The following is a 19,444-nucleotide window of genomic DNA, read 5'->3' on the forward strand; positions in this document are numbered from 1 at the left end:
AATCTGTTTGTTCAAAACTTGCATTTTTTGCAGATTTCATACTATGGCTCACTCGTAAGTTATTTTTCCAATTCCAAGACAATGTGAACGCGTATGTTCAAGTTCATTCTGAAAAATTCTAGTAGTATCACTCCAGTGGCTTCTGATGCAAACGTTTCAGTTTTCTTCTAACTTAACCTCATATGTATCATGAAAACATATTTCAAGCACCAGTAGAGTAATGATAACCTTTTCGCTATAAATTACTCACGAATAGCCTTTCTGATTTCTTGCTTAGCACATCACAAATTCGAAGTACCGATTCACGTCATAGTAAATCTATTTAAACATACCTCACTTATCACGTCGCAAATTTTCATTGTTACCGCTCAGTACGATCACATTTTTTCCAGCCCTGAAAATGTTCTTTGTCATCCCTTGTGAAAGGAACGTGATTTCCAGCACAGACTATAGCCCTCGCCACAGGAGCCAGGTTGGGGAAAGTTACACGAAAACGGGAATGACCCTGAATTCCGGAAATATAGAGAGTAAATTATAGCTTCAGAAAGCAAGCCATTAGCCTCAGCAAAATGTTCAGTTTTGCTTTCTGGTTTTCACTGATATTGCTGAATAACCCAGTAAAGGCTGTTTATGTTTGTATATCGCATTCCATTCTCAAGTTAGAAATTTATTCTGTGTAGAGTGACACAGTGAAGGGAAGCGAATATTTGTCGCACGATAGACGTAGGGATTAGGAACACAAACATGTGAAGTTGACTAGTGTGGTGCATTTTTGTCTTCTGCTAGCCCCGTTATAGATACCGAAAAAGTCGTGAAATCGCTTACTAATGAAGACAAAATCCAGCAAGTGAACAGGCATCCGCATCTTCCAACAGTGGCGCATATGTAGAAACTGGCACCTTTGAGTTTCTACTCTAGTCGATCGAAGTGTTGTAGCATTCAAGATGACTGTCAAAGTCTTTTCTTTTGTACACAGCCAAGTTTAACCTCCAAATTCATGGTCGAAGAGTGTGGCCAGAAAACAAGGTTTAGCCCACTGGTCCAAAATATAAGGCTACAGCCGACACTTGCTTTAGAAAGTGTGTAATCTGCAATAATGCGCTGATACTTTTATTAGGCCCCACGGCAAACGTTTTTATATTAATTGTTGTCAGGTGTTTTACACACCTTTTAACACACTATTTTTATTTAACCCTTTCAGACCTGAAAGAAAATTGGCGGTGTGAATTTTTGTTTGTACATCAAAAACTGACTAAAATGCTCTTAAATACATATAATCTTAGTTTATTCTACAAAATAAAAATTAACATCTGAAAAAAAGCACCCGCACAATTGTGCGTGTTAGGACTTACTTTACTACTTACAAAAAAGAAAAATTACCTCAATGCATGTGAATATACATATGTACATGATAAAATGTTCTATTTTACAGTGGGGAATAATTTAAAACAATTAAATCTTCGTTCAAACACAAGTAAACGTTACATTTTCTACACTGAGGAGGAATTTTGCTATTACTGCCCTTTTGGCAGCTGCAGCTTGTCGTCAGACCTGAAAGAAATCTCGAGGTGTCAAAATGTCAAAAACATAATAAAATGCTCTCAAATACATGTTTTTACAGTTTATTTGACAAAATAAAAACAATTGGCTGAAAAACAGAACCCACACAATTGTGCGTGTCACGACTTCATTCACTACTTGCAAAAAATAAAAAATTTACAAAATTCAACTCAGTACATGTGAATATGCACATGTACATGATCAAATGTTCTATTTTACAGTGTGGAACGATTTTAAACAATTAAAATCTTATACATTACATTTCTCATGTAGAGTACGAGTTTTTCTTTCACAGTCCTTTTTGTGACAGCACCCAGCAGTCCTGCATGCATTGCCTGTAAGGAAACCTAGCCCGCACATGTGCGTATCAACATTCAAAACCTCATGGTATTACGTACGATGTAAGTTCACAATGTATGTTTGCTACACAATCTACACACTTCATTGATTATATTCTGATATTCAGTAAAGCTTCTAGATTAATATGAATGCAATAAATAAATATTTACTTTAGGCATTACTGCTTCCCGCCATATTGCTAATGAACTGTATTTTTAAACTCTTCTTCCTGTCCCCTGTGGGTCAAGTACTAAATAAAAACAGCTGAAGTACATGCTATGTGTCCCGCACAAGCACTGCAGTCCGGTCTAGCGCCAAGAAAACATCAAATAAGCTCAGACATAAATAAAATACAAACCAGCACAATTGTGTGTACACGGTCTGAAAGGGTTAATTACCCCAGTGGACAAAGTTTTCATATTTGTTCTCTCGTCTTTTTCACGCCTTTTAATACTCTCCTCGTCTTTTTCACGCCTTTTAATACTCTCCACGCATCTTTAGAAATGGTAGATAGCCTGCATCTTTCACTGTACCCAAGCATACATGACTTAAAATGTACACATGTTGGGGGGAAAAACATGTCAAACGCTTACATATTCGTGTAGAATAGTTTTCGTTTGTGTATTCAACAGTACGTTTTCTCTAACCTATTATCTTTCCTTGTCCCCTGCAGAAACGCCTAACGAGGTTTTACTGAATCAACTAACCTCCAAAATCAGTCATCCACTCAGCGCCGTATTTTGAGGTGTATCACATTCTTGCTCAATTTCAGTGACTTACTTGACTTAATTCCTCACGTTCCCACTAGAACATAGGGCATCCGTGAAAAGTCTCCATTGTGGTCAACTTCGAGGTATCCATCCGGGAGGCTAATTTCAGTACATAGTTTTAAAATTAAGCAATCGTTTCTTTCAGATTTTATTCCTAACGAGTTAACTACTGCTATCGGCCACGTTATTTACGCATTTATTACGGAAACATGTTCTCTATCATTTCGAATTGTGCTTATAGAACACCATTTAAAGAGTATTTACTAATCGACTCCGATATTGCCTTCGAGTTCGAATGTCGACGAGTGTGATCGCTAGTGAACATAGCGAAAAAATCTATACTGAAGATGAATGATTACATTCAATATAATCACTGATAAATATCGATAATGGAAAAAATTATGCACGCTTAATCGCTCGTAATAACGGATGCATCAGTGATAGGGTTCTCGCTGTAACCAAAGGATAATACACAAATGAATATAGGCATTTTCAAGGGACAGAAAAAAAGTTGTCGTTATAATGGAGTTCTCGCTATATGCCATACTTGTTACAGCAGAATTCTACTGTATTTCTCTACTGGAGCCTGTTAAAGTAACGAGAGACTATTAGAAGATGTGAAAAACACGGAAGAACATATGACATTCTTTTGCCCTTAGGATCATAGAAGTACCTACATATTATAGCAGATCACTTTCTTCCTAAAACAACCGTATAATGAGTTGTTAGTTGAAGCCTTAGGTTTCTAACCAGTGGGTAATGAAACACTGTATTCTGGTCACATTGTTTGAGCATGAATTTCTCGTGAGGTTATACTAACCGAACGCGATTAAGTGCCTTCGGCTGCAGTCTTGAACACGAAACTTCGGCAGTACTCGGCATTGGTTCGGACAGACTCACCGGTGAATAAACGTGCCAACTGCCAAACTAGCAGTTTGTATTTTTGTATGAATGGTAGACCGCTTTACCACTGCCTGCATCTTTACATAACCATTTAATGGGATAGGGCTACGATATATGGAACCCTTATTACTTAACAGCACCCACAAATGACCTGTCGAAAATCTGCTATTGATGCACTATAGACTTATTTTAACTTCACTCGTACCACACGGATTTAAATCACCTTATCACAAGAACAATTATTGGCATTACATTCAATTTATTGTGCTGAGTGGTAAAAAGAAGTTAAGTGATTATTTGTCACGTGACAGCCTATTTATGGACTAATAGAATAATCGTGAGAAGTTCAGTAGCGCGGTACATACGGAATCTGTCTTGTGATAACCTAGCTATGGATAAGAAAAGGGTCATGAAACCACTCGCTAACGAAGAAAAAATTAAAATCCTTCAAGAAGTAGATAGGAATCCACATCTTAAGCACGTAGGGTTGCGCGAACGTTAAAACTAGCACCTTCTACTTTGAACACTATTTAGGGTAACCGAGACAAAATTGAAAATGTGTTTAAGCAAAATAGAAATGGAAAAAGAAAACGAGTGTGTGAAGGAAAGTTTCCAAAGTTGGAAAGAATGATTTTGAAAAAATAAATTTCTTAAGTTCTGACTGGAATGCAAAATAGGCTGCAAGCACATCAAGCGCACTGGGTTATTCAACAATCTCACTGACAACAAAGACCCTTCCATAGAACAAAGAACATAGAACAAAAAATGAACCACTTTTACCTTTGAGAAAATCAAATGATCATAGATATGTCTCTCGGTCATGACCATCCACCAATATCTGCACGGTTGCTCGAGTTACACATCCATTACACATTTTGTGGCGGTAACTTACGTGACGCATAATTTTGGATGAAAAAAAAGTATGAAAACTGAATTCTGCGTTCCTAGCTGCAGTGGAATCTATTTTACTGTGCTTTAACTTAGCATTGTCCTGTCTCCTTCTAGTGTAAAGTCTTTGCTGCCAATCAATGACGCAAAACTCAACTTTACCTAAGCTAACAGCTTGCCCCTTGAAGGCGCAATATACTCGGTGTTCGAGAATTCAAGGTAATTTCCTCTTATAGCACAACTTTCTCGGACCTATCCGTGGCGAGGACTCTTATCTCTGTTGGAAATCACATTCCGTACACAAGGGATGACAAAGAACATTTTCAGGGCTGGACAATATATGATCGTATTACGCGGTAAAGGCGAAAAATCATGACGTGTTTTAAGTGAAGTACTTTTTACAAAGAATTAATACGATGGGCGTCAGGACTTCTAATTTACGACGTGCTAAGCAGGAAAACGTGTTAATGATGAATGTACTAACGAGGTTTCACTGTATTTGATTATGATACTACGTCGCAATCTGATCACTGAAGCTCCTGCCATCAACAGAAGATGGAAAATATACTTTCAAAGGAATGGGATCTACACAAATCAAATAGGAGGGGATTTAAGTAAATATAGAAATGATTTAAAGCTGCTGGAAGTTGGGGAATATATTGGTTAAGAAGGGTGTTAAAAGCATCTTTGAGAGGGAAGACCATCCCAGAAGACTGGAAAAAAGGAATTATTCTCCCTATATTTTAGAAAGGAAACTGGAGAGAGATTGAGGGAACTACAGAAGAATTACCCAGACTCTGCATGTAATGAAAGGGTTTGAAATAATAATAAAATAATGTTTGAGGCCACTGGTGGAAACCCAACTGTAAGAGTAACAACATGATTTTAGAAGTGGAAGATTAACAGTGACTTGACATCTGCAATGTGACAGATTGTGGGGAAAATACTGGGAATACAACAAAAATCAAATACTGGTCATCAATTTGAAAAAAGCATGCGATGGTATTACCCGAGATAGGATTTGGTTGGTCTGGAGAAGAAAAAGGTCCCACATAAACTGATCCACATGATAACGAGATACACAAAGCAAATGTGCCTGTAAAGCTCGGACCGAAGTAGAAAAGGAAGAGAAATTAGAAGTTAGAACAGGACCCATGCTAGGGAGCATGTTGTCACTCAAAAGAAGTCAAAAGAGGACATTGTCCTATTGGATGAAAGAGAGAGGGAGATTACAAGAACAGGTAAACATAAAAGAACTGTAGTACTTACACAAGGATCGAGGAATGGAAGACGTGATATAACAGTCTAGGGGAAACCACTGGAGGTAGTTAAGAACTTAAGCCCACGCCGTATTAACGTATGTAAACTCTTACAATGCTTATTACAGTTATTTTGTAACGTTCCAGTTATTGGTGTCATGATTACCTGTTTAGTTGCTAACTTTGTTTGCAGTCTGTTGTAGCCTGAGGCTACATTATTATGAAGTTGACTGGTTATTATTCGTAAGCTACCTTCATTAAGCTTTCTTTATTAGTACCAATTCCATCCCTAAAAGAAAATCTCTGCTAATCCAAAAATAATACAAGGGCAATGAAAGAAAAATTAAGGTGCCTTCACGAAACTGAAGAAGAGCGAGAAGCTCAACTGTCTCACAATATGTTACACCCTTTTTTACAAACTGCTGAACACATTTTGATATTTTCAGTGTCACTGAACTGATGGACACTAAAAAACTTCCATGTATGTGAAGCCGTAAGTAGAAGCTAGTACAGTATAAAGAATATTTACACAGAAGGTTAACATACATCCATTTTGAGCTTCTCAACTTCTTTAAGGGAATCTCGATGCTGCTGATGAAGTTTATCCAGTTCCTGTAGCCGATTATTGGAAAGTTCCCTCAGCTCTTCAACTTCCTTCTGGAGATCTTCAAGCTGAAAAATAAAAAAATAAAAAAGACATCTAAGAATCAAAATTCACATGAAGCAGAGTTACTATGGTGGTAAGGGTAAGTGGAAGAAGTGATGAAAACAAAGTTACGAAGTCTTCCTCAATCCTTTGCTACCAAAGGATAAAATGGAGATTACTGAGGTCCACTAGCAGATGATAATATTGTGCTTCCTAAATGCAAGTCTTCTGAGTTGATGCTAACTGGGAAACCTGTATGTCAATTCTATAGTTCCCTTCTTGACTACAATCAACACTCCAACCGGCAGAAATCCTCTATGGAGATACAGTGCGACTTCGATTCTCCGTTTTTGGAGGGACCACGGGAAAATACCGTACAACACGGGAAAACGGAAAATCCGGGAACGAATGAACCATCAACAATTTGGCTAAACATCACAAAAAAGAAATATATATACTTATAATCTTACAAACACCCCTAAACCTAACCAAACCACAGCCCCATTGGGCCTTCCGCCTACCAAGCGACAGCTGCTCGGTCCGAAGGCCTGCAGATTAAGAGTTGACGCATGGTCAATGTGACAAATCCTCTCGGCCGTTATTCCTGAGTCTCTAGACCGGGGTCGCCATCTCACCATTAAATAGCGCCTCAAATAAAGGTAATCGTAGAATGAGTGAACCTAGAACCAGCCCTCATATCCAGTCAGGCCGGGAATTGAACCTGGGCCCTCCGGGTGTGAGGCAGGCAAGTTCGACCGCGGGGCCGGCTTCAAACATTAATTACCGGTGTGCGACTTAAAAATCTTGAAACTTTACATTCAGTTTTACCGGGGAAACTTCATCTGAAAACTTCTTTCAGTTCAGCAACTGATTGGTCAAACTGTTCGAAAAACCTAATAACACCAAGCCAAACAACAATCGACCACAAGTAGTTTTTAATTCTCTAATCTAATAAAATAAAGCACATTGGATACAAAAGCACCCAACATGATGGCGAAAACCCTTTTTCTTTAAATCTTCCACCGTAATCTGGTCACCGGTATACTGTTCGTGGTCAGCACTTCAGCAATTTCGAGGAAGTTGGAAATTGGCTCGATCAATGGTTTGCCGCAAAAGACAAGCAGTTTTTCTGGCATAGTATTCATAATTTACCTGAAAGATGGGCGAAGTGTGTAGAAGCCAATGGCCAATATTTTGAATTTAAAAAAATGAATTTCACTTGAAAATTGTGTGTTTTCTTTACCACAAGAACGTATGCATGCACCTGGTATAACTATGAGCTAAAATAATTTTGTACATTTTTTTATAAATTGTTGGCACTGTTCAATTAAAGCTAGTTCGAGTAGTTAAAATATTAACAGTACGAAATCTCTTTACCTTCTTCTGGGAAACAGTCGTAGTTACAACAGGTTTGACGATGCTGTTATCATCACCATGGATTTGTTGGTAAGTTTTCAACTTCTCAATTGCCTCTGCCAAGTGATTTTCAAGCTTGTCATTTCTGGACTGCACCTTGAGGAGTTCATACTGCAGGTCATCGATCTGATTTCTCAGCTCTGCTGCTTCAGTATCCTTTTGATTTACAAGGTCCTGAAGTTCTGCCATCTACCAAGAAGAACACAATCAATATACAATTAACACCGTATACAGAAAAGTCAGGGTGTAGGGAACATAATTACTAAGGAATTGATTTGAAGTTTTCAAAGAGTAAAGATTTATTCTTTCCAGACAGCATACTTCTTTCTGATTACAATGATGCACAAAATATGTATTTTTGTAACTGGGAACTCTCATTTGTTCAACATCAACTTTCTACCACACGTAATATATTAGTGATTTATAGGGCTTGGATGTTTAGGAAAAGTCATATATTTTCTTTGTCTTTATTTTCTTTCCTGACTGGATTTTGGTGCAATCACGTGATTATCGTCACAAGTAAATGATTTTTATTTGTCATATAAATGCATATTCTAGCTATTTTTTCTCATAAGCTATTCGCAGAAACGTCATATTTCGGCAGTTTGTAGCTGTGCAAAATCATCGTCCACTTTCCGAATGAGAACTAGTATTAACAAAACTGCTTTTACGTATACAAGTGGAATACTCTGCCTTTTCTATCAAGATTGAAAGGAATTGTTTTCCAACAGTTTGTCAGAAAGTCTGGCATATATTAAGTCAAACTTCAGAATTATATTGAGTGCAATTGCTCGTTTAGAAGCTGATAGCTAAGAAATTCATGCAAGTATTGAAATCGTGAGAAGTGTTGAACTTTCAGCACAACAAGCACTTGGAATAGTTGGCGTCAGTGTAAAACAGAAACTTCAAAATGTGCTTAATCGAAGTGATGGTTTTTGCTGTGTGTGCAAGATAAATGATGTTCTTAGAGGAGAAGGTACCAGTACATTTTAAGATGAGTGCATACTTGACAGCAGTGATTTAACATTACTTAAATATGTACCAATAACGTCTTGTGACGTAGAAAGGAGCTTCTCTTCTTACAAGAATATGTTTAGTGATAATCGGAGGTCTTTCGTGCCTGATGCTTTGAAGATGAATCCCATCATACACTTCAATACCACCCGTGGAAAAGAATGAAAAAGTTAAGGGAGTTTTCACTATTTTCCCTGCCGCCCTACCATAATGTATCGAAAGACATCCACTTATGTTTTGTGGTGCTCAATTTAAACTTAAACGCATTTGAGTAATATTAATGTATCTGGGTTTAAACGTCTTAAAATGTTTTTTTAAATATAGATTGATTTCTAGTTATCTCGTATTTCTAACCTCCAATGAAGGGTGCAAACATGTTTTGCCTTATAAAATACTGTGTGATCTGATAATCTTAGCGAACTTAATACTTTATAGGTTTGATAAGTGAATCAAGGACAATAGACTGTGAATTACTGCTAAACATGTATATTCAAGAAATTGATATGAAAGTAAGAATAAAGAATTTAGTTATCAAATATGTATCAAAGGAATTGCCGTTTCGATTTATAACTCATTTTAACCCTGACAGTAACACGTCTATAAATATCACTTTAGTTACACCACACGTTTCGAAGACGTGTCACTCAAAGCCTATTATCTAAAGTTACATTAAAGTTACCAGATGGAATGAACAAGGAATAAAGGTGGTGGAGGGGATAACTCTCCCCTCCTTAAGAGGAATAGATGGCATTCATTCGCACAACACGTCAGAAAAACGTATGGTGTTACTGTCAGGGTTAAAATGGCCATATTTAGATTAATCATTTACAGATCATATTTTGTCTTTTTACGTCATATTTTGTCACTTTTGAGGTCATATTTGCTTGCTTATTTGGGCTATTTTTACGTCTTAAACATCCGAGCCCTAGTGATTTATTATCAAGGAGAAAACAGATAGGAAGAAGAAAGGAAGAAAGTCTTTTGGCTCTTTAACCATGCAGTTTCTTACGGCTTAATCAATTACCACTGATCTCTATTTTGGGCAGTCACTCAGGAGGTAGATCCTCTATCAGCTGTTTATTTACCCAGTCTTTCCTTAAATAATCTCAGAGTTTGGAAACTTATCAAACATCTCCCTTGGTAAATACCTCCCAATCTCCTCTTCCTATAAACAAATATTTGCCCCAATTTGTCCCCTTGAATTCCAACTTCATATTGTGATCTTTACTACTTTTAAAAACTCTACTCAAACTTATTCATCCACAAATCTATTCCACGCCATCTCTCCACTGACAGCTCGGAACTTACCCCTTATGATAAAAATGTTGATTACCATAGGGAACCTGATATATTTGTTCCAAATGAGTAAATTTATAATACCAACATAGTTGGTCCGTTATTGGACATAATAAATTTTCCAGCTAACTCATTCCTGGTTGCCAGCGTTTCACCCCAGTGTGCTAAGTTGGGCTCATCAGTTGGTAAATAGCACACTCACCAAGACACATGGCTAGTGCATATCGTGGAGGCCACTGCGTAGGCTACTTGGAGCCACCGGCAGTGCCAATGCACTATGAGAAACTTCGTCTCATTTTCAAAAATTGATGCCTGCCTGGCCATCAGATGATAAAGATGTTGATTCCCATAGGGAACCTGAAATATTTGTTCTGTAGTGTCTTGTTTATATGTATTGAGACTAACACCAACACCCAGTCCCAAGCTAGAAACCGACCCTTCCCTCTCGAAGTCTGTAGTCACCTGTGGCATAATGAAAGTGGTAGGCAAAAACAATTTTACTAGAGGGGAGGGGTAGAAGAAATAGATTTTGAAAGAACATTTTTCATATTTTCTAATGGTCTGAGATGAAAATTTTACCTTAAGAGACATTGTGTGGTACTTCTCATGTAAAGACGTATTCAATGCCTGAAGATTTCTATTTTCCGCCTGGATCTCGATATTTGCTTGCCGAATTGTTTCGTCCATATTCGGTGCTTCATCTACAGCGAAAACAAAGAGAAAGTAATGAGTTACAATATTCTAATCTACTTTAAATTTCATTTAAATTTTTTTTTAGCCCTAAATATTTAGAATATTAATTTTGATATCTGATAACGCATATATAAATACCGTATATTTATTTCCTGAGAAAGAGAGAAAAATCCCTTACAGCTCATTTATTTCTGGGGACTATCATTTAATAACCCATTTATCTTTTGTCCCAGCTTCTTAAATCCTGCACAGGTCCAGGGTCTGCTTAAAAGACTTATTTATTTTATTTATAATATACTGAATAACTAAAATCAGACACTTCCAACACAGTAATCAAGAGAGATCATATAAAAAAAAAAACTTTGCAAGATTATGCCTTACTTTGTCAACTTCTGCAACAGATCAAGAATCAGCAAAGATCCATGCCATTGTCCTCTTAGCACTGAAGGAACCCATCAGGATACTGAAACACTGTTTACATTCTCTCTCATATTAACCTTCTCAGCACGTGTCTCTAATCGGAACACATCTGCACGAGCACAGAATTGAGGACCGCTTTCTTTTTAAAACAACTTTTATCAACAAACTGTTTGCCTAAGAATTATTGTAAAATAAAACAAACTCATAAAGGAATTAATTGTTTCGTTTATAAAAATTCATGAAGTCATGACTTTTGACAAAACTTGTGTAGACCATTATTTAAATTAAACAAATTACAATGTAACTTATTCTGAAGGCTATAAATAGCTATAAATCTTTCATAAATGTTCCGCAAGTATTTTCTAGACAAAAACAATATTTTGTGAAAGTACGATGCAAAACAGCATGCATGCAGAATGTGGGACCGCAAATCAAATTCTAGGCTGACATGCTCAGTCGTTCATTTCATGTATTACACTTTCTCTAAGGCAGTCCCGAAGTCCATGCGTCAGCATTGCTGTCGAATGTACAAGCCGATAATCACAGAAGCGGACTCACAGACCGTGCACTCCATGTGCAGCAAATTGTTCTTGTATTTAAATCTCATTTGCTTTATTCATAACCACTGTACGTCAGTAATTTATAAATGTATTGTCATATTCCAGACCCCTGTATTCACCTGTAATTTCAGTCAGATTAATAAAAATATTTAAAAACTGCACATAAAAATGTAATACCTCAAAAGATTGCAATATAAAAAGTAACAAATCACACCAAATTTCTCTCCAATTTTTTGAAGGCTTATCCCTGAGAGGAGTCAAAAAGAAAATTGATTTACACCAGGAATTAATCCCTCAAAGGAAAAACAAACATTGTGTGAAAACCATTCTAAAACCAGGGTAAAATGGTTGCCTGAGAGACTTCCCAGATTCCTAACTTAAAATAACAAGCAAATTCTATCTTGAAAGTTGTGGTTGCTATGCAAATGGGAGAAATGTAAGCCACAAGCTCTAATCAGCGACCTTTGGTGCCAGCAGATCCATTCAAAAACCTAAATTAACAACCATGTATGACAGAAAACCATCATCCATGGGCTAAGAATTGTTGTAACACAGGTTTAGACTCAGAAACCAACACACGTAGTATTTTCCTTGTAATCAATGTCTGTTCCGAGTTAAAATCCACACGTACTCTAAATTCAAACAGCTATGAAGTTTAATTTCATGTCTGTTTTCCTAATAAATGCACATTTTAAATTCTCATGAATTAATCTCAGTTTGTGTGCTGTTATTACTCGTGATCAATTCAGACTGCATTATGCAGACTGTGAAACATTACATTGGTCCAAACATATCAGAGAAAAGAGCAACTAAGAAGGCAATGAGACAAAACAAGGGCAAAGAAATGTTATGTGAGGAGTTGCTACCTCAACAAAGAGAATGGTTGACAGTGGACAACCCTTTGGTTTATTTGCAAGATGGAACTCTAGGATATAACAAGTAATCAGCAACAGCCAACTTTATTGTGTTGCCCTTGGAAGGAAATTTGCTACAGTATTAACTCTGCTGCTGACGAGAGAAGTGGCACAGTTATTACTACAGCAAATCAACTATTTAATTAAGCAGATCTTTCAAGTTGGCTATCATTAACATATGCAGCAGATAGAAACATGCATTGATATGTAGTATGACAGTGCAAACGAAGTACTGTAGTTTGATGATAATACGCCAACTGTTTACATTTCACAATTGTTTAAGCATAATATTAAATTAGATAATTTCTGTGTCAGAAATGAGTGAAAAAACAAAAATGTCCATAGTACAAAAATGAAAGAAAAAAAAATATTACTTCAAATTTCAGAATAATTTAAAAGATTACTTATTTATTTAAAAATTATTTGTATTACAGTATTAATTTATCTTTTATTATCATGTTTCTAGCCTCCGCGGCTCAGGCGACAGCCTCTCACCACTGGGTTCCGTGGTTCAAATCCCGGTCACTCCATGTGAGATTTGTGCTGGACAAAACGGAGGTGGGACAGGTTTTTCTCCGGGTACTCTGGTTTTCTGTATCATCTTTCATTCCAGCAACACTCTCCAATATCATTTCATTTCATCTGTCATTCATAAATTATTGCCCCAGAGGAGTGCAACAGGCTTCGGCAGCCGGCACGATACCGATTCATTCCATCCCTGACCCAGTCACTGACTGGAAAACAGGTAGTAGGTTTTCATTATCATGTTTCTCCCATTTACAACTACATCATATCAGAACCTTAAAAAATTGGTACCAGATAATTTTCAAAGCAATTACTCATATAATTTGTAAACCATACCTTCAAGCAAATGAGATTCTTTTACATTTTTTTATAATACCATTTTTATCTCCAACATAATTTAATCTACAATATTAAGTGGCTCATTATTATAACACATTGTATTTATTTACAAAGAGAATACAATAAACACCAGTGGGGAAAAAGCACTAACACATGCTTTAGCTGTGCAGGGAACTACTCAAGTATTTTTTTTTTAATTAGAAATACTGACTGATCAATAGTGATATATAATAGTAATTTCAGCATAGACAACAATGACTAAACAATCATTTTATACTAAATTTAAACTATTTTAAAATTCAGGAGAAATGGAATACCAAGGATGAAAACAGTCTATCCTCCAACAAAAGATTAAGGAAAACACTCATCATATTTCAAATACTTTTATTTTTGCGAGTGATTTTAACGTCGCACCAATTCGAAAGTTTTCGGTGACAAGGATGGGAAAGGTAGCAGCGATGGTCTTAATTAAGGTACAGCCCCAGCATTTGCCTGGTGTGAAGATGGGAAACCATGGAAAACCATCTTCAGGGCTGTCGATGGCAGGATTGGAACCCACTTTCTCCCGAATACAAGCTCACAGCATGTGTTTCAACAAAATAAATTATATATTCAGTCTCAAAAAAAAAAAAAAAAAAATACAATATTCCAGAGAAAGGGATGCTGAATACACTAAAAGTTGTGAAATAATGGTACTGTTGGGTTTGCTGTATCTCATCGTGACCAAGAAATCAGATAGCACGGAAAAGAAGAGTGAGTGATAAATCAGTTGCAATAAGGCAGTCTTGAGCCACATGCAAATTTAGCAACAATGCCTCGTGAAGCCCATTTGAATTCGCCCGCAAAGCGATATCACTGGCTAACTTCAGCAGCTGATAAAATTATAATGGCGCAAGATACTGAATTATATTTTTCAAATTAATTGAATTACCAACCCTCTAACGCCCATATACCCGGTTCACGTTGTTTCTGACCACCCTGTAACATCGTCAGACAGTCAACCAGGAGCAATACTACAATGTTCTTTCTTTCACGGACTTCAGTAACCACTGAGGTTCTGCTATCCATCTGGGCTGCTGACCATGGTAATATAGGCAGATATTCTGTATCAAGAGTCGGTGAGTGGCCAACACTGCAGTACACTTAAAGAAGAGGTTATCATATCTAACATATCAGAGGAAGTGAAAGGCAGCAATATTTATGCACGGTCATAACGCGTAATTAAATTGTTATTTGTGTAGTGCGGAGGTCTTCTTGTGTTGATATTTGTGCATGTAAGCCACATTTCCAGACACCAGAGAACAATAAGCTCTCATTTATGTTCAAATTAATTGGGTGTTTCTGAATTTCTATGACATCTCCAAGTTTCCTTTGGATGAAGTGACAGAGGCTACAAGGTTTGTGTCAACGAACAACATTTTGTATCTGCAGTGTGATATGTGTTCGACCACAGCCCATACCGAGGACTTGTGAATGTATTATGAGTCATTTTCTGACAGTCTTGTAAAACAACTTATCCCCCTAATGAAGGTATGTCCATAGTCACAGACTATCCTGTACATTCCTTCTTGGCAGAGCTGGAAATTGTCCTTTAAAGGAAACGTACAGCCCTTGACTTATCCCAAAACCTCCTATGGCTTCATGTGTGTAAGGTGCAACATCTGTTCTGGTCTCGATAACATAATCGTATACAATGATATTAACATACTAAATTTGCGTTAAGAAGAAGCAGTTTTGATTCCTGCCTGAAAGCCCAATGACTATACAGTGCCCTGAAGGAAGTGCCGAAAACCTGTTTGGCGATACAATCGAAAAAAGTAAAAACGAACTTCTAACCCTGGATGAACGTTTTACAATTAAGAACATCTGACAAAATTTGTTCAGTCTTCAAGTAGAGCTATCGAAATACGCTCTGCTCCTTCGAATTGTTGTGGTCACTCTCTGCTTGATGATTTCCGAGGATTCTCTACACAAAGTTCACCGCCGATCACTTTTCAAGTACAGTACTTACTCTAATTATCATAATGATGGGACGTTAACACCAAGATCGATAATTATGCCATAGCCGTCCTTTCGTGAGATACAGTTTCCTGAAAAACGCTTGATCGAGGATTTAGAACTGATGGGAACGAAATTTCTGGACGGCTGATCTGGGAAATTGTTCCTTTGAGGAACAGATAATGCAGGAAAACGTAGTTTCCAGGAACGTATAATTGAGATTCTACTGTACTACTAACTGAAGAAGCCAGCCCCGTGGTGTGGAGGTAGCGTGCTTGCCTCGTACCCAGAGGCCCCGGATAAGATTCCTGGCCAGGTCAGGGAATCGTCCCTGTATGAGGGCTATTTTGAGGTCCACTCAGTCTAACTGATTAAAATTGAGGAGCTATCTGACTGTGAGATAGCGGCCCCGGTCTAGAAAGTCAATAACGGCTGAGAGGATTCGTCATGCTGACCACATGAAACCTCACAATCTGCAGGCCTTCGGGCTGAGCAGCGGTCGTTTGGTAAGCCAAGACCCTTCAGGGCTGTAGTGCCATAGAGTTAGGTTAGTTACTAACTGAAGAAATTGATTAAGGCAATAAATATAGAGTATCGATACGGTGGAATAATGAATTAATTTTAATTTATCAAATACTTTAGGCATTGATACGGATCATGAAGTTGATTGCCAACAATTTATCAGTGTGAGCAGAGTTGAGGGAAAGGAATGTGAATGACTATCACATCCCAGTGTCAGTTCTCTTTGTTGCAATTCTTCCTTATCCAGTAAGACTAGGTAATAGATATCCTACCTTTGAACTTTTTCTAATTCTAATATTTGTAAACTTTTCTTGGATATTTACTGCTTTTTACCACCAGCTAAGTTTGATATGATCATAAAGGTTCAATGGTGTGAGATCAAATCAAACTTGTGGCTACAACAGATAAGTAAATGCTAAGTCAGATTTCAACCTTTACTAATAAAGTGGCTGCATTTCATGCATAAATATTCAGTTCCATTTCCACTACTAATGCATAGGCAAAGAGAAAAATCAGTACTGAATTGATCATGCCAATCATACCTTAAAGCAACTATATATAGCATTAGCAATCAATCCAAAGTGATAGTGAAAAATAATGTGAAGACTCCAAGACAAAATCGTAAAAATAAAAAAATAAAAAAGCAATGTAATATCACACAAAATAAGGCTCTACTCAAGTGTGAAAAAGTGATCAAAATATTTGCATAAACGTCCTTGCATTCTAAAATTTTATGTAAAAAAAAAGGAATGTAAATACTGTATTAATCATGTCTACATCTACGCACCAGGATTGTTTCCTAGGTATTCATCTTCCACAAAACTCCTTGCAAATCACTTCTATTGGAAAGAATTTCATTAATACAATATACCCAACTGAAAATAAGAGTAAAAATATGCAAAGTAAAAAACTACAATGAAATCAACTACAGTAAAACCCAGCTAATACTCTGTAAGGAACTGCAAAAATCCCTAGAATGAATGTGCTATATTCTCACCAAGAAAAATATTTACTGAATTTCATAAATTCCTTTTTCATGTACATACAAAGTAAAGTCAAACCCCCCATACAACGAAGACAGATATAACAATAAACCACCATTGCACAGTTCCGGCAAATTTCCTATCTTAATAAAAATTGTTATTCATTACAGCGATGGAGACATTTCAGTAACACTCAGTTGTAACAAACGTATGGTCTCCGTTCAATGTAAGCCAGGTGGAAGCAAAATTAGTAGTGTTTAAAGATTTGCATGATGGAGTGAAACAGACTGCAGTTGGGGGTAAAAAAAGCAGGATTTTGTTTGATTTTTTACAATTGACTTTACGCTGCACCAACACAGATAGGTCTAGTTTTGAAGAATATTACATTACCTATGACAGATAAGCCTTACGGCAACGATGGTACAAAAAAGGCCTAGGAGTGGGAAGGAAGCAGCCGTGGCCTTAATTAACCCCTTCCAAGCGTCAAGGTAATTATTCGCAAGATGCGCGAACTGCTTATAAGCATCAGAAGTTTATAGGTAATTCTGACATTTATTGTCCTTATTTTGCTACAAAGTACAATACAGTAGAAGTCCGTTATAGCAAGAATTCATAACAGCAAAAAATTTACTCGCTGTAGTGGATTGTCGTTATATCCTATTTTTGTATAAAAGTCGGAAAAACCCCATACACATTAAAAGTCGGTATGAAACGGCAATCAGTTTGTTCAAAACTTGCGTTTCCGCAGACGATATCCACACTACGGCTTACTTGTTTGTTATTTTCCGAAATCCAATACTACGTGAAAGTGTATGTTTAATTTCATTCTGAAAAGAATACAGTACCGTATTTCTCCAAATCCAAGACGAACCCCACTTTTTTCATCACAAAGTACTTTGTAAAATCATATGAATGCCTTTGTTGTGCAGTAGGCCTACGCATTTTAGACTATTTTAGACACCGAACATTGGCTTTCGTCATGCCGTTCTTTTTGCGGCTGCACAATTATTCTTTATTTCCACGGGTTTAACGAGTATTAACTTAAAATTGGCATCATAATACCGAAGATAACCCGTTGAAAATCTGCTGGCAATACCTATTCCATGCGTCTCTACAATACAACAATCCATCCAGAAATTATTCTTGCTGTCTATAAAACTGTTACTTTTACTCATCGTCAGATAAAACCGGTTACCGCTACACGCACGTCTCGCTTGCCGGGCTAGTGGACACTGAAAGTCAACGAACGAGTTTACTGCGCCACGGTATAGCCATTCCGCCCTTGCGTTTTTCGTGCTTCCTTAAAGTGTCCTTGTAGCAGACCACTGAATGCATTTTTTGTACAGTAGGGCCTACGCATTTTTTTAGCTCTTTGTCTTCATGCTAACGCCAAACATTGGCTTTAGTTAGGCCTATGCCGCATTTTCATGCAGCTGCACAATTATTCTACATTTCCGAGTGTTAAAACTGGCATCATAATATCGACGAGAACCCGTAAAAAATTTGCCGGCAATACCTCTCCCATGTATCTTTACAATACGACTATCCATCACGAAAATATTCCTGCAGTCTATAAAACTTAATTCTACTAAGCGTCAAGTACAATAGACGCGTTATAACTCTGCCACTGAGTAGCCGGCCTTTCTAAGAATTCAAAGGCTCGCATGTTTTGATGCCATTCTGCAGATTTGAGAAACGTTTTTGTAGAGGCTAATAGAACGTCATTCTCTCTTCACTATTTCCCAAGATCCAGTGACGTTACACAACAGGCACTGTACAACCGGTTGTTGCGGCTAGCGATGTATAATAAAGAGGCGGCCGTTTATTGTGAACGAGTTTTGTGTGTGCGTGCGTCCGCGGGGGTGAAAAGAAGCAGCGTAGTTACCGCGGTAATTGCCAGTGGTATCCATTAACTTACTGTTAGGCCGCAAATGCAAGACAACCCTTGAGTTTTTTGCACGAGATTCTGAGGGGGAAAAAACGTATTGGATTCGGAGAAATACGGTATCACTCCAAAGGTTTCTGTGGCAAACACTTCAGTTTTCTTCTTCAAACGGCATCACCTAACCTAACCGTATATGTATCATGAAAACATATCGTCCCCACTACGGCAAACTAGCAAAAGTGACAAACTAGGGAAAGTGTAGTTGTGAAGTTTTGGTCTAGATTTTATTATTGATATAATGCCTAACCCTCTAAAAAAGTACCACATTTGCAGCTCGTTCTGTATGTCTCACACATAAAACCAATCATTAAATATAAAAATTGATTTGACGTGAGTAATCACAACTTCTTTCAACTCTCCTAATTTTTTGCCAATTTGCAGATTCGTTAGTTTGCCAGAGCAGGAACGATATATGAAACGCATGTAGGAAAATGATAACCTTCTCACTAAAAAT

General features: G+C 37.3%; 1 protein-coding gene across 4 annotated transcripts in view; it reads right to left on the reverse strand.

Annotated features, from left to right (window-relative positions):
- The window catches only part of Bre1 (E3 ubiquitin-protein ligase Bre1), a 212,842-nt gene that overhangs the window by 151,322 nt on the left and 42,076 nt on the right, over positions 1–19,444 (reverse strand). For all 4 annotated transcript variants that reach the window (XM_067156629.2, XM_067156630.2, XM_067156626.2 and 1 more), the window contains exons 5-7: positions 10,671–10,792; positions 7,743–7,970; positions 6,266–6,391 (exon numbers count right to left, since the gene is read on the reverse strand). In XM_067156629.2, coding sequence (XP_067012730.1) covers positions 6,266–6,391; positions 7,743–7,970; positions 10,671–10,792 — 476 coding nt within the window. The remainder of the gene's footprint in view (positions 1–6,265; positions 6,392–7,742; positions 7,971–10,670; positions 10,793–19,444) is intronic.

Source organism: Anabrus simplex, chromosome 12, assembly GCF_040414725.1.
Source record: "Anabrus simplex isolate iqAnaSimp1 chromosome 12, ASM4041472v1, whole genome shotgun sequence".
NCBI classification, from domain to species: domain Eukaryota; kingdom Metazoa; phylum Arthropoda; class Insecta; order Orthoptera; family Tettigoniidae; genus Anabrus; species Anabrus simplex.